We start from the raw sequence: 16,961 nt of genomic DNA, 5'->3' as shown, positions 1-16,961 counted from the left end.
CATACCAAGGAAAACAAATCTGTTTTTAATTATATCACTTGAACTGTTGTTGAGCTTTTGACAACTGTGTCATTGCACAGCTGTGTGATTTCCTACAGGAAAATAGGAATCTTCACCCACAGCAATCAGGCCATAGTACAGTAACCGCATCAGCTGCTGTGGTAGATGACTTTGCTTACAGTTTGCATGAGAAAAGACAACCATGTGCAGCATTGAAAAAGTATAACACTGAATTACATTCTAATACATAAAGAAACAGGCCTTGTTTCACCAAACAAAGAAAACTTTACCCAACCTTCTTTAATGTCTATGCTAGCTTATGCTAATGCTGCAATTGCTACTCTAAAAGGAAAGAAAACTGTCAGTGGCATCAGAATTATTACTCAGGACAGTTCTTGCACTCACCCCTGAGTCATAATGAAATGCCTAAAGAAACTTCCACTTACCTCTAAAATGCATCAGTAGACCTGTGTACTGACGTCTTTTGACCATATTCCAAAGTGCTTTGTTTTGTTACTGTACTATTTCATGAATTTGTCAATGTGTTTTTTATGTCTGTGTATCATTGTTTTTTGGTATTGTTTCAATGAGTGTATAAGAGTTGGAGTCCCAGATGGATCCCACTCAAAACCATCAAATTCTACATATGCAACTGTAATAGGTACAATTAATTATTAGATATATGTTTGCAATGGGTATTAATTTAGAACGTCTCACATTATCAGGGGATAGGGACCAATTCATCCGCCATTTTGAAAGAGAGAGACACAGATGGATAAGACAAAAGTCCTCATGAGGACTCTAATTTCCATCAAGAGAGTGAGGGAAACACTGACTAAGCAAATGTTTGTCACTCCAGTCACATGCCAGTAGTTTCAGGCCCGAACACAGCAAGATCCCATGACTTTATTTATTTTTTTTCATTTTGTAGTCTGAGGCCCTTCTCCTGCCTAATATTGTGTAGGTCCTTCTCATGCTGCCTGTGGCTTGGTCTGGGATAATGTTTAGGTTGGTGGTGTGTGTCAAACCAACATCCACATAAATGCATGACTCAAGGTTTCCCAGCAGAACATTGCATTGTAACAAGTTGGTCAATGTTTTTCATATATTGTGGCCTATCAATGTAAATATGACACAAATGTTTACCTCCAATTACTGAAAACTAGATTATACGAAGGATGGCATAAAAGTCTTTCAGAACTGATGTAGCGTATACTTGGAGGAAATGCTTCAATTTGGCATTGCTTATATATCTAACAGTATTTTGAGAAGAACTATGATAAACTTCACATTTTACTATGGTAGTTGTTTCTTGAATTAGTTTATTTTTAGGGCTTCCAGGGACTCTAGTCAGCAGTCACTGTATGTAAATTATGTTGGTTGGCTAAGAATTAAATTGAATTTCTATCTGAGTTCGTACTGACTATTCATGACAATTAAACACAACATAGGATAGCTGGACAATACTGGTTCCCACGAAGCAGCATACTACTAGAATAAACACATGTACTTTTGGAAATTTCTCTTGTCTTGTCAATATGGAAAAAAGTGCCTGGAGGCAAAGGCATGTGTAGGAGTTTAATTTCTCACTGAGGATAAAATAAGCTGAATGATGTAGTCAGACACTACAAATAACAATGATCCAACCAGCAGGCAGTCAGAGAAAAAACATGTCTGCAAAAACATGGTAATCTGTCAGAGCTCTTGAATATTTATGAGGGTGGCACGCTTGGGAAGAGAGCTCTGTATGAATATTCATGAGGGGAATGCCACTGCCTGCAAGAAAAAATCTACATAAAGGAAAAAAGATGCAGTGTGCCGATCACAGCAACCACAGAGAGGCACACCATCTGGAGTAACGGGCGCACTGACACTTCATGTGCTCGTAAACTCAGAATTCATTATGGCCATTTTACCTAAAAATATGGCATGGCACCTTAAGCAAAGTAGAAGTTGTAAATAAAAGCTTTTGCAATTATTACAGGAGTTCACTATTTAAGATTCTTCAAAGAGTACACCAGCTGATTGATGAAGTAATGAACAATGCTGTAGTGCTGGACAATAGGATTAGACCTTGACTGTGGCACTGCTATAGATTAACACTAGAAAACTTAGGTTTTGCCATGGTTTTTTACTCCCAGAACTGTGCCAGATGGCTCCGGCTACTGTCTATTCATTTTGAAATGAGGACCATTTCTGAGGAATGTGAGCATTGCCCCTCCCAGAACTGTGCCAGATGGCTCTGGCTACTGTCTTCTTCTTCTTCTTTTCCTTTCGATGCAGTGGTGTAAAGCACATTGCCACTGGACTCTAGAGCAGTGGACACGCGTTCTCTGGAGTGACAAATCGCACTTCTCCATCTGGCAATCTGATGGACGAGTCTGGGTTTGGCGATTGGCAGGAGAACAATAATTGTGGGACTGCATTGTGCCAAGTGTAAAGTTTGGTGGAGAGGGGATTATGGTGTGGGGTTGTTTTTCGGGACCTGGGCTTGGCTCCTTTGTTCTAGTAAAAGGAACTCTGAATGCTTCAGCATACCAAGACATTTTGGACAATTCCGTGCTCCTAACTTTGTGGGAACAGTTTGGAGCTGGTCCCTTCCTCTTCCAACATGACTGTGCACCAGTGCACAAAGCAAGGTCCATAAAGACATGGATGACAGAGTCTGGTGTGGATCCACTTGACTGGCCTGCACAGAGTCCTGACCTCACCCCGAGAGAACACTTTTGGGATGAATTAGAGTGGAGACTGAGAGCCAGGCCTTCTGGTCCAACATCAGTGTGTGACCTCACAAATGCACTTCTGATAGAATGGTCAAAAATTTCCATAAACACACTCCTAAACCTTGTGGACAGCCTTCCCAGAAGAGTTGAAGCTGTTATGGGTGCAAAGGGTGGAACGACATCATATTGAACCCTATGGATTAGGAATGGGATGCCACTTAAGTTCATATGCGAGTCAAGGCAGGTGAGCGAATACTTTTGGCAATATAGTGTACATTTATGGATTTAGATATTGTCTCTTATACATAAATTGTATAAAATCTAAATTTTTGCAATCAAAAATGTCTTCTTTTACAGTTATAAAAGCATTTGATTGTGAAAATAGCAGTGCTAAGTCTCTGGACTACTAATCAGAAGGTCAGTGGTTCAAACCTCAATGTGGCCACTGTCGAGGCCTTGAGCAAGGCCCTCAACTTTTCCTGCTCCAGAGGCACTGTACTATGGCTGACTCTGTACTCTCACCCCAATTTTGATATGCGAAAAGCAACATTTAACAGTGTCATAATGTGTTTGTGACAAATAAAGGCAAATTATTATGATTAGCAGAGACATTAAACTGTGAAGAAGGAAAGTGCCAATGACACTTTGCTGACAATAAAAAGAGCCCTACAAGGTCACTTGAGTAAGCAGTGTTGTATATCTAATGTATATCTATGTTTTGTGTGTATTTTTGTGTGATGCTTTTATTAGACCAAGAAGACCTTTTATGTTAAAAAAAATTTGTTGCTTTTTCATTTGTCTCTACGTATCATCATTTACATTCATTTAGTATCCACAAGCTCAACCTAAAGACTGTCAGAAAGCACGAGTGCACAAGTCTTTATCAGTCTGTTTCGAAAATAAAAACTTAAATGTAACAAGATGAGTCAGTGTCACTGCAAGTGTCAAAAATGTAGGTATGTGAGACAACTGACTCACAGGTTCTAACGCAGCAAGCTATAGTGACCTGTAATTGATAAATAATACAGACCACCTAGTGTAGCTGGAGACCCATAGAGATGTCAGTCAGATGTACAATGCTTACCTGTAACATTGAGCCCATCTGAACGCTGACACCAGACTTGGCGAGATGAGCCTCTCCATGGTCCAGTCCTCCACTTGTATTCAAAACACTGTCCATCTGCAGAAAAGACACGGTCAGAGGGTTTTCTCTATTTTTTTTCTTTAAAAAAATATAATTATTTACATCATTTTTATTACTGGTGCATATTTACTGTTTGCATTTCAGTTATCTCATTATCAGCTGATCAGTCACTTTGAATTGCACTAACTGTACACAAAGTGCTGTAAGAAAAGGTTTGATTGATCATATACGACTAATCAAAATGCATGCAGGAAACACAAGTTTATCTCAATAGAACAAGATGAAATTGGTGAGGTAGTGTTTGCCTGCTGCAATTCACATGAAACAATTTACAATGTCAAACTGACCTGTACATGGCCGTGCCTCCAGCTCTTGTTCTGGACACTGAAGCAGATTCTCTGGATCTTGGGCCACCACAGCTCTGGATCGGACCTGGACTGAGCCAAAGCCCAGGTCATCCCCGCTCACGCAACTTAGCTGGCACGGACTCCAAACAGTCCAGTCAGTCAAATAACACTCCCCTACAGAACATACAGTGAGTTTAGCAACCAGAGTTAGCTTGGAAGATGATTGACCAACAAAATATTGGTTAGAACAACACACAGAATAATCAGAGCTGCAGTAGCTATCCAAAAAGATCACCATGGGTAGTGCAAGATTTGTACAGTTTATCTCTGAAAAACAGAGGTGTCTCTGACATAGCAGAGAAGATATCAGTCTAAACAACAGTTTCTGTGATAGCTCAGTGTGAAGGACATTGAAGAACACCAAAATCTAAGGATGCCATTAATGAAAAAAAGCTGTGCTACTCTTTGGAACAAAACTGCATCAATAAATGCAACAATAAAGATTGCTAAAGAACATGCAAATATTGTTGGGAACACATTTTTTGGTCAGATGGTCAGATCATCAAGACAAATTTGTTTGGCTCAAATAGTATTGCATACTGTAAATATTTTTTTAAATAATTTGAGTCAGGTGATTTATTTATTTTTTAAAACCAACCATTTGCCTGGAGTGGTTTGAGGACCTGTAATGGAGAGGAAGAATAGCACTTACTGATATCAGCTTAACAGCATTAAAAACAAAATCACTTAAAGTACTAGTGGTTAAACAAATTTTGGGAATCCAGCCTTTGCACTAAAAAGAGAAACGCAGAGTTATGGGCATGACATGTTTCTCTGCTGTTCTCATTGTACTAGTGATGTAGAAATGGACAGGTGAACATGGAGAATGTGTTGAATTTGCACTAGCCTTAAACAGGAAACAGCATTTTTAATGAAATATCATAGACTATACTTAAAAAAAATAGAAAACAATGAAACTCCTTGGAGTTGAGAACATTCCATATCTGAGCATTTGAAGTGGAACGCATCCAAACAGCACTTCAGTCAGCCACACAGAAAAATCTAAACAATGCTAGGTCTTTATAATTCATCCATTCTTCCTAAGCTGCTACAGTACTTGTGCAGGTATTCATACAGTCTGTCAAGACAGTAGCAGTGAGAAGAATGCAGGCACAAAACAGTGGCCATTCATTAATAATTACTTCAACAGTAATTACTCTATTTTTTGGTGTTCTCTCAGGTAGAGATACATTATGCTGATTACAAAGTAGTTGTGTCCTATAATGTAAAGTGTTACAATTTTGTGACAGTAATGTACACTGAAGTGATATCTGAGTTAAACTACTGCCTCTCGGATATTTTTCAACCAAATTCTGATGTACATTTTATTACAACTGTGTGCCCAGAAGCATGATTTTCTCAGCAAAGAAAATTCTTTATTAAATAGCTCTCACAGCAGTCTCAGTATTGGCACGGCTAATGTTGGAACACATTTCATTGATCGTGGAGTCATGAGGTAATTAAAGAGTAGAAATGCAAAATCACATCTTTCTGTCTGTCTGCCTCATATTAGAATGGCTTTTGTCAGAGTGTAAGGTTTTGTTTTCAAATGTCAGAAAGGAGATGAGCAGGAACCTGATCTGACAGATTACATTTTGCCCCTGTGGTCTTGCTAAACCAGTTAACTTGATTACAGGCTGATTACACCCACACACAGTTCAAGCTGGTGTAGTCAGCATATAGATAAGCACAGATGAGATTATGTACTCACACTGCAGCTGCTGTGGCCACAGATTTGGTCTGATTATTTCCTGCAACCTGGTAGCAACTGAAAGGCGACCGGATTGCCTAATAGTGCCTAATAGTGCTTGATTTACCTTGAAAATTCTGTGGCACATACAGCATCCATCATCCACTATCGGCTGTGTGGAAGCTTCCTGCATTGTCCTCAGCACCCTTCTGCCCACCTTTAAGCTTGAGTGTTGCATTGTGTGGCACACTCTTAGCATGTTTGATTGTAGGAGCTTCAAGAGCTTCTACAATCAAACACACTCATCATAAAGTGCTTCAACAGGCAGGCCTTTGCTATTTTAGAAGCTAAAGTAAGCGCAAATGATGGTAATAGGGGTCAACAGACTGAACAATGTCATGTTGTCATGTCATGTTGTCAGTTTAATGGTGAATGTCAAACCAGTACACAATACTGTCCAGACTGAGCCTAAATCAAACATTGTATTGGTCAACTAATTTTTGAACTGGGCAAAATTTCCACTAGATGTGTTGTTGTATGAAGCGAAGTTGGCAAGTGGTCGTGTTGGGCCGACAAGACTTAATCCCTTAATTGTCTGCAAAGCTTCTATGTGTTTAAGTGTTCATTACTCAAATGGGTTTGCAGGACATTCTTACACTACCTGCACAGATACAGATTATAATGCATTACAGATGAAAATGGCTTAAGTAGTACAAATACATATATAAGTGTAAAATGGTAAATGGTCTGGATTTATATAGCACTTTTACTATACGTGCAAGGTACCCAAAGCGCTTTACATGATACGTCACATTCACCAATTCACACACTGATTGCAGAAGCTGCCATGCAAGGCGCTAACCACAACCCATCAGGAGCAATTAGGGGTTTGGTGTCTTGCTCAGGGACACCTCGACATGAGCACAATGGGCCAAGGATCGAACCAGCAACCCTTCGGTTGTAAAACGGCCACTCTACCCACTGAGCCACGCCGCCCCTAAAGTGTGGAATATAAAGTGTAATATAAAGCAGTCCAATACTGCTGTTCTGTTGTAAAGATGTGATGAGATATCCACTGATCATAGACCTGTCACCAGCTACTGTGATGATTTTTTCACTGCAAAACAGTGATGTGGTTGTGTAACAACTGGTTGGATTTCTGGCAGGACAAAAAAAAAATATTGCTCTACTGTCAGATCTAGTGTTAGTGGAGTCACATTTTGTAACATGTGGCTTCTCTAGTCATCACTAGAAAGGGAAAATTCTTTACAGAGCAGACAGACCAGTGCCGGTGTTTCTTTTTCTTAGTAATATTTCAAAAAATAAATCTGCCTCTCTTTTTGTCAACATTACTGAGAATGCAATTTTCTTATCTGACTAAACTTTTTATTTATCTGTGCAGAAAGTTTGTTTATAACATGTAATGTGAGTGTATTGTAAGTCAGCAAAATTTACAAAACTTTTCATCAATCAACTAATTGATTGATTGATCAGTCAACAAATTTTTCCTTTTGTGGCTCACAGCTGTAAGATTCAATTTCCTCCATACTGAAACTGTGTGAGAGGTCTACCTGGGCAGGGTACAGTACAGAGCTCCTGCAAAACAATGCTTGTGTCTCCATCCACTGAAGGCTCCAGATCTCCACACAGCTCGTCATCCACCACACTGCTATCCTGCTGACTCGAGCCATCAGAGACAAAACATGACACATTTCTGAAACGTAGGCCTTCTCCACACCTTGCACCCTGACAGAAGAGAAAGTAAAAGTTTAATACAAATGCTGACATATTTCTTTGAACAGAGCCTACTGCGAATTTGTATTTTTCCCCAAATTTCAAATTCCCAAAATCCTACAGTTTTAATGATTTTAAATTTCACGTAAAAAAAAATCATTGACATACATTAAATACTTATTCTGATGAAGGGAAATATGTGTTGTAAGTATTCCAATACCATAGCAATGTTTCTCATATATTGACAAAACTTGTTGCAGATGGTCAAGAGGCAACCCAGTCTCATGGCCAAATGTGAAATACCTACGTTTGTCCACAGAACAAAACGTAACAGTCTCACAATAAAGGTCTGAAAATTGTAAAATGTTTACGTTTTTTTTCTCCCTATTATTTTCTATTGGTCTGACGACAGGTCACGTGACTGCTTGCTGCGGGCCTCTCAAAATGAAAACATGGCGGCCTTTCCTTTTATTCTTGGTGGAAAATGCATTATTTCAAGACAGTTTGGACTTAAAAAAGCATTTTGGTGACATTTCTAGCGAAAAATATACATTTTAATTTCACAATATTCGTTCAGTTCTTGTGTATGTATGTGTATGTATTTTTGGTTTGTTTGTTATTACGATGAATCTTTCACGTCTCGGAATGGAATTGTTACATTGTTACGTTTTCCACCATTGCTGTGGTGGTTGGTAAGGACGCGTCCATGGACTAAACCAAATGGCGTAGGCCTATATGTTATTGTATTTATTCGTTACATTGTGTCGTTATCTGAACTCTTAACATATTTGTGTAGTTACTGACGATATCTATTGTTAACCTTTCCTGCTGTCCGCTTCCTGACCGTGGTCGGGAAAACACAGGGGAGAACTGATAGGTTTAACTGCTTCTATTTAAATAAAATGTGCGGAGACGGTCGTTCAGACTTTCTTATTTACTGAAGAACGGTGCATTAAATTATTCCACTTATCACAGTTTCTTCTGCCGCGGTCTTTACCGGCTAACACATTCTTCTGAACGACAACATAACAACGTGCAGTGAGACTTGCACTTCCGGCACCTTTCTTCTTCGGTGGTGTCTGTGTAAAACAATGTCCAACATGCAAACAGCACACCTAGCGCCATGAAGCACAAAATGCAGGTGTAAATCAATGACATCTTACAATTACAATGTCCTATCTTTTAACTAATAAAGACACATTGCTCACATGTAAAGAACTTCACATCAGTGATGAAATAAAGATACAACAAGAACCGTCTTCTCCAGGGCCAATGAAATAATAATAATAATAATAATCTTTATTTATATAGCACTTTTCATACATCATTTGTAGCACAAAGTGCTTTACAAACAATAATTAAAATAAAATGAAAGAAATTAAGATCCAAATCCACCTCTCCCCCCCACCCCCCAGCCTCGAACCCACCCACCCCACAAGCCATACACTGTAATATTAAAAGCAACATAAATAAAAGACAAAAATAAATCAGGGACATTGTTATACCCAGTACATACTGAGGAAACACCATCTTAAAGGTTTAAAATGGGTAAACACTGGAGGTTAGTTTAAAGTGTAAAATAAATAAATAAATAAATAAAAATGAATACAATAAAATAAATCCATAAATAGATCAGTAAAAAAATAGATAAATAAGTAAATAAATTCAATTAAATATGTCATATAAAAAACAGAATAAAAGATAGATAAAATAAAATAATAATAAAGATAATAATAATAATAGTGATAATTATAAATTGGGAGTTGTAAAAAGAATAAAAACACTAAAAGGTAATTCAAGTTCAAGTAAAAGTAAAAGTAGCTTCCTTCGAGGCTAACTTCCAAGACTCGACTCCACACTTGTTGCGGCGGTGGCACAAACACCCAAAAGACAGAGGCCGTTTTGCCGAAGAGAGGGGCTCTATATTAACTAACTGCACTGTTATCAGCAACATGCCATTGCTCACGACCTGCCCCGGTCGCCGTCTCAGTCGTCTCTCCTCTACATCTCTCATACACACACCGGGCTGGCTTCTACCTGCTCGCCCCGCTCGTGCACCCGCAGCGCGGCTTGGCCACGCGCACACACTCACTCACATTCACACACTAAGCTGCCTGAGCTACACTTGACAACCAGACACATCTCACAACACTATTCAATAAATAAACAACCTCAGACGGATTTTAGTGGCCCGGGGATTACAAATATATTCGTCCTTGGAATTCGGCACCCCTGTTTTTGAGACAATCTGGATGTTATTGCTCGCTCCCGACAAAAGCATCAGTTTTTTTAATATTTTGGATTTCGATTAATTAGATAATCAACAAATTGATGTAATTTCCTGGTGGGTGTGTTTATGCAGCCTATTAAATACTTTTTTCCACATGAAATAAACTACAATCCATACATCATGGTCCGGTGTTCATTGTTTGTTTTGTCTATCTATCCATCCATCCATCCATCCATCCCACACAAAGTGCATTTTTTGAGTTCTCTATACTTCTATCCATGGTTGTGCTGTTTTCATAGAATCACACAACTTTATATTGCAGTAAAAACAATGAGCCCAGGGGGAGTTAAAATATGACTGGAGCAACTAGAAACTATTTCAGGGAGTTAATGACACACTAGCATAGCAACACAACTACAGCAACAACAAATACCACAACATCTGCAGATAAAAAATATCATTATTGCTCTCCTCATTATTATGAAATATACATACTCTTTATACATGAGGAACCATAAACACGCTAAAGACAAAATAAAGTAGGCATTTCATTTTATTCTAATTATTTGTCTGTTTGTAAAGCACTTTGTGCTACAAATGATGTATGAAAAGTGCTACATAAATAAAGATTATTATTATTATTATTATTACTTCGGCCCTGGAGAAGACGGTTCTTGTTGTATCTTTATTTCATCACTGATGTGAAGTTCTTTATATGTGGGCAATGTGTCTTTATTAGTTAAAAGATAGGACATTGTAATTGTAAGATGTCATTGATTTACACCTGCATTTTGTGCTTCATGGCGCTAGGTGTGCTGTTTGCATGTTGGACATTGTTTTACACAGACACCACCGAAGAAGAAAGGTGCCGGAAGTGCAAGTCTCACTACGCAATGTTATGTTGTTGTTCAGAAGAATGTGTTAGCCAGTAAAGACCGCGCCAGAAGAAACTGTGATAAGTGGAATAATTTAATGCACCGTTCTTCAGTAAATAAGAAAGACTGAACGATCGTCTCTGCACATTTTATTTAAATAGAAGCAGTTAAACCTTTCAGTTCGCCCCTGTGTTTTCCCGACCACGGTCAGGAAGCGGACAGCAGGAAAGGTTAACAATAGATATCGTCAGTAACTACACAAATATGTTAAGAGTTCAGATAACGACACAATGTAACGAATAAATACAATAACATATAGGCCTACGCCATTTGGTTTAGTCCGTGGACACGTCCTTAGCAACCACCACAGCAACGGTGGAAAACGTAACAGTGTAACAATTCCATTCCGAGACGTGAAAAATTCATCGTAATAACAAACAAACCAAAGATCATACACAAGAACTGAACGAATATTGTGAAATTAAAATGTATATTTTTCGCTAGAAATGTCACCAAAATGCTTTTTTAAGTCCAAACTGTCTTGAAATAATGCATTTTCCACCGAGAATAAAAGGAAAGGCCGCCATGTTTTCATTTTGAGAGGCCCGCAGCAAGTAGTCACGTGACCTGTCGTCAGGCCAATAGAAAATAATAGGGAGAAAAAAATGTAAACATTTTACAATTGTCAGACCTTTATTGTGAGACTGTTACGTTTTGTTCTGTGGACAAACGTAGGTATTTCACATTTGGCCATGGGACTGGGTTGCAAGAGGATGAAAGCTGACTGACCTCAGACTTGCATTCTGACCATGTGCTGTATCTCCAGCTGTAGCAGGGCTTCACCAGGCAGGGCTTCCACTGTTCCATCTGGGATGGACATGGCCTTCCATCACCCTGGGGAGCCTGGATCACTGTCCGTCTCCTCCACAGCTTGCCTGATGAACAGCAGATAAAAAGAAAAACAAAGGATTTTTTATTCATGAGGATGTTGACTGCAATTATGAAACCACTCTGCATATCTGAGTCTTGTTAAGATCAGGAAGTCAAAGTAACAGCTGGAAGAGTGTGGATGTTGAAAGCAACTGTCAAAGTGACTTCAGGACCTGTTGTTACTGGATGCGCAGTAGATACTTGAAATAAAGCAACTAATAAAACCACTAGGTAAGATGACATGACTCTGGATCATATGGTCAGTTTAGTCTAATGTTTTACAACAAAGTAATTTCCTATCTATTGTTAAAACAACAGCAAAATCATAATAATTATAAAGATGATCTCCCTAAATGCTATGTTGAATAATATTTCAAATCAGTTAAATTTAGCATTATTATTACAGTTCTACAATGTTTTTTGAGGCTCTGGAAAAATCACAAATTCATCCATATCAACTACTGTATGTCCTAGTGATTTCATTAAAGTTACATTGGCTTTTTTATAATTAATTTTTTATAATTTTTTTTACCAGAAAGCCTGTGTTGCAGTCTGAGGCATAAGGTTTGAAAGACATTGGCATCTGTCAAGGATGAAGGATCTGATGGAATCTGATATCAAGTCGCATTATGGGCAATCTAGGAGCATGTGTTTGGTACTTGGTCTATTGCATTAAAAGTAGTTTGTTGTTCTAATTGTGACCATTCTTGTTTGAATCTTGTCTTCAATTAGATCTCAGCTGTATGGAAGTGCGAGATTAAATCAACGTATGACCTTTTATTTCTTAAGTTTTACCCTTTGAATTGTCTAATTAGGCCCATAGAAATCTTAGAAGCCTTGCGCCACTGTCCAGCATAGGCTGGCGATGCGTCACCGCCCGCCATCTTGGAACGGGAGTGAAGTTGTAAACAAACAACGTCTGGTACATGCGAAACCATTACACAGCCACAGTTTTCCGGTCATAACTTTCCTTGTAATGCATAGATTTCGACATGGTATGGCTCATTTGAAAGCTTACGAGGTCATCTTTTGATTACACTCCCAAAGAGATGGTGTTAATCAGCACAACAAGTTTTAGGGACCTTTTTCCTGCAACTGTTTGTTGTGTTGACCTGTTGTGATGTCAGCTTTCTCTGATCACCATGATCAGCAGCTTCTAAGTTTTATTTATTTAGTCTACTGATTATTCCTTTTTTGTGCCACATTTACATATGGGATTAACATCTTTGAACAATTATCTTGAATTTACATTGAAGTTTAATATTAGGTTAATAAAAATTTTGAGGGTTTTTCTCTTTTCTCATTTTCAGTGCTTTAATACTAAAGAATTTTCAAAGCTGGCACAAAGTTGGAACCATGCCTAAATTCTTCAGTTTACTTGTGTTCCATGCGTGCATGAAAAAAAGCTAGATATAATATTGATAACTGAAAAACATGATGTTAACACACCCTATGCTGTATGAATAAAGAGAAATTGGTGTGAAATAGCAGTCATAACACCTGGCTAACTGTACATGATCATGGCATCATGGAAGTGACAGACTGACAACGTCTTGGTATCATACCATGGGTTTCTGCTACAATATCTGGTGAAATCTGTGAAAAGGTCAATGGAAAGGACATACTCACTTGTGGAATGTGATTCCTTGTGCCCTTGTGTTTGGGTTGCGTTGTATTGTACAGCCCCAGGCCGCACAAGACTGTGGCATTTTGAGATTTGTTGTCAATCGGTGTGTGATAAACACACTTATCTCTGGTTTGTTTACTCCCGCTCGCTCCCGTTCCAAGATGGCGGCGCACTGACGCATCGCTCATTGGCCGGCGAGGTATCTAGTTTCTATTTATATCTATGATTAGGCCCGAGCCCCTGGCAGCCCAGGGTGAAGGGCCTATTGTTTATGCAACACAAAAATGACAAGTCGACCACAGACATTCACACTCTCAAACACCTCACAGACGCGTCGGGCTTGTCGAGACCTTTCCGAAAATATATAATATGTTGGAGCCAAAATTTATGTAATTTGTGAAATCAGTAATCTGTGTATAATTTGATTTAGTAGTAAGTTAAGTAGAAAACTTTTATTCTGAGTTAATATCAATCGTATAGAATGCTTTTGTTTGTATCGTTATTTTGTTGTTTATGTGGCTATGTGTCCGCCCACTCATTATGTCCAGGTGACTGCAGCACCTGGATATAGGTGGGTGATTGCACGGGGTCGGGAAGCTTTTGTTCTAGGCAGCCACACAGTTTAAGACCGCTGGGGCTGATGTAGGTAAGCGTTGTTCTTTTTGCTATTTTGGCCGGTTTGGATTGCCGCTGCTGGTAAGAAGATCTATGTTTTTTGTCGTTTTGATTATGGAATAAATGGATTTATGGAAATGGAAATTCTGGACTGGAGCGTTTGGATTTGTGTGTATCATGGACAGCGCTGGGCGCGTCTGACTGAACCTTCCTGAACAAAAAGCCTGTGCATCTTTTTTATTGGAAAAAGATCGCGCTAATATAATATGTGGGCGAAATACGGGCGAAAAACAAATCGCATATTGTTTTTGCAAAAAATATTATTTATTTATTTATTTAATCTTTTTCTTCTTCTTCTTCTGCTCTTTAAACTGGAATTTGACCCCCTAAACATGCTCAAAAACTCACTAAATTTTGCACAAAATTCAGTTCCGGTGAAATTTTTTTTTTCAATATGTGTTTCAAAGTTGAAAAATTGGCTCGACATCAACTTTGTCGTACAGCCACCAAATTCGGTACACAAATGCGTCTTGTCGGGACAAACAAAAAATATTATTATGACCTGCCCTCAGACAAACAGGAAGGGAGCTATTTGGGATTGAAATTTCAAAATGCTCAATCAGCGTTTTCCAGGACGTCGTACAAAATGTTCGTTTTGATCGCACACTTCTCCAAATGAGCTGAAATTTGGTGGACACCATCTACACAAGTAGACAAAAGTTATCCAAATCCTAAAATTTCATTTCACGGTTTCCGTGTGGCAACGCCGCAAAGTTGATGTCAAATTTTGCTATTTTTTGTATGTGATAAATGGCTGCCATTCGTACATAACGACTCCAATCCCAACCAAATTTTAAACACTTATTGACCCCCCATTTTGACAGTCGGCGTTACAGCGCCCCCTACAAAATCAAAATAAAATCTGTATGGGGAGTAAAATTATTAGTTTGTCAGAAATGAATGAAATTTGGGTGACTATTCCTTCATGTGGTCCCGATCAAAAAAAGCAAACAGTAACCATGTTGTAAATTTAACGGTGTTGCTGTGGCGATGGCTGAAGTTCCCCATGTTATTCTAATGGGCCCAAGTGAAAAATCTCCCATTATATTAAATTTACCTGTTACCATGGAAATGTCCCAAATTTGACACATAAATTGTGACACCCATGCAGGTGAAAAACGTCAATGGTATCCATGCAGTATTTTGGACAGTGTTGCTGTGGCAATGGCCAACATGCCACATGTTGTCATAATGCAGCAATGAATGAGCATGGCTCCTGTTTGCTGCTGTTTGCACATTTGTAAATATTTTGATGAAATTTTGATGTACGCTCGCCAGAAAAAACGGGGCGGGTCAGGTCGGCAGCCGGCGAGGGCCTTTTGACGCCGCTTGCGATTTTAATTATTTCTTTATTTATTTCTTCTTCTTTCTTCTGCTCTTTAAACTGGAATTTGACCCCCTAAACACGCTCGAAAACTCACTAAATTTTGCACAAAATTCAGTTCCGGTGAAAATTTTTTTAAAATATGTGTTTCAAAATTGGGACTTAAAAATTGGCTCTACAGCATCACCTGCAAAAATCAAAATGCATTGCGTCAATGGGAGGGGCTCCGACATAAACTTTGTCGTACTGCCAACAAATTTGGCACACACATGCATCTTGTTGGGACAAACAAAAAATATTATTATTATGACCCCACCCTCAGACAAACAGGAAGGCAGCTATTTGGAATTGAAATTTCAAAAATGCTGAGTCACCATGTTCCAGGACGTCGTACAAAATGTTCATTTTAATCGCGCGCTTCTCCAAATGAGCTGAAATTTGGTGGACACCATCTACACAAGTAAACAAAAGTTATCCAAATCATAAAATTTCATTTCATGGTTTCCGCGTGGCAACGCCGCAAAGTTGATGTCAAATTTTGCCATTTTTTGTGCATGATAAATGGCTGCCATTCGTACATAACGACTCCAATCCCAACCAAATTTTAAACACTTATTGACCCTTCCTACTTCACTTGGTCTAATGGGCCCAAGTGAAAAATCTCCCATTATATTAAATTTACCTGTTACCATGGAAATGTCCCAAATTTGACACATAAATTGTGACACACATGCAGGTGAAAAACGTCAATGATATCCATGCAGTATTTTGGACAGTGTTGCTGTGGCGATGGCCATCATGTCACATATTGTCATAATACAGCAATGGGTGAGCACGGCTCCTGTTTGCTGCTGTTTGCACATTTGTAAATATTTTGATGAAATTTTGATGTACGCTCGCCAGAAAAAAACGGGGCAGGTCAGGTCAGCAGCCGGCGAGGGCCTTTTGACGCCGCTTGCGGCTTTAATATTAGATTTATTTTTTTCTGTTCAGTTTTTTTTAGGGAATACAGTTGTTTATTTTGTCTCAGTGCAAATGTTTTGTTGCGTTTTCATTCAGCTGATGTAGTCTATGGTGTCATTTTGATGCTTCATCACCATCTCTGTAGTAATTTTGAATAATCACAGTACCTTTGTTAAAAATTAAATTAATGACTGTCTTAAATTTGGGAGAGTGTGGAGGGAAAAGGAACGAAGTGCTTATTACCAAATTTACTGTGTATTTTACTGAGACTCAAGACGAGGATATGAAAAAAATTCTTCATTAGCTGCTGCCTCAAAGTAGAAGTACAGTGGTCCCTCGCCATATCGTGGTTCCCTTTCTGTGGTCTCACTGTATCGCGGGTTTTTTCGCTATATCGTGGGGATTTGTGATATACAGATAGTTTTATATATTTATTATTCTGGAAAGCTGTGTTGAAGTAATAGGCTGGACATTGACACACACAGAGAACAGTATTACAAACAATGTAGCAGGAAATCATCAAGCACTCTAAACTTCACACTCATGGTCCTGACAACATAATGCTTAACCAAACTAACTAGAGTGACTAAACCACAAAAACACAATTAAACACAAACACTAATTACACTGTAACACTAA

At 38.7% G+C, this 16,961-nt stretch overlaps 1 protein-coding gene across 1 annotated transcript in view; it reads right to left on the bottom strand.

The window, feature by feature from the left end:
* LOC110960248 (thrombospondin type-1 domain-containing protein 7A-like) overlaps positions 1-16,961 on the bottom strand; it is a 157,162-nt gene that overhangs the window by 20,229 nt on the left and 119,972 nt on the right. Inside the window, exons 18-21 of the mRNA XM_051955557.1 lie at positions 11,593-11,738; positions 7,536-7,710; positions 4,215-4,388; positions 3,808-3,903 (exon numbers count right to left, since the gene is read on the bottom strand). Of these exons, the coding sequence (XP_051811517.1) occupies positions 3,808-3,903; positions 4,215-4,388; positions 7,536-7,710; positions 11,593-11,738 (591 nt within the window). The remainder of the gene's footprint in view (positions 1-3,807; positions 3,904-4,214; positions 4,389-7,535; positions 7,711-11,592; positions 11,739-16,961) is intronic.

The sequence above is a fragment of the Acanthochromis polyacanthus genome, chromosome 11 (assembly GCF_021347895.1).
Source record: "Acanthochromis polyacanthus isolate Apoly-LR-REF ecotype Palm Island chromosome 11, KAUST_Apoly_ChrSc, whole genome shotgun sequence".
NCBI classification, from domain to species: Eukaryota; Metazoa; Chordata; class Actinopteri; family Pomacentridae; genus Acanthochromis; species Acanthochromis polyacanthus.
Note: the sequence above shows the minus strand (reverse complement) of the source record. Positions and strands in the feature narration are given on the sequence as shown.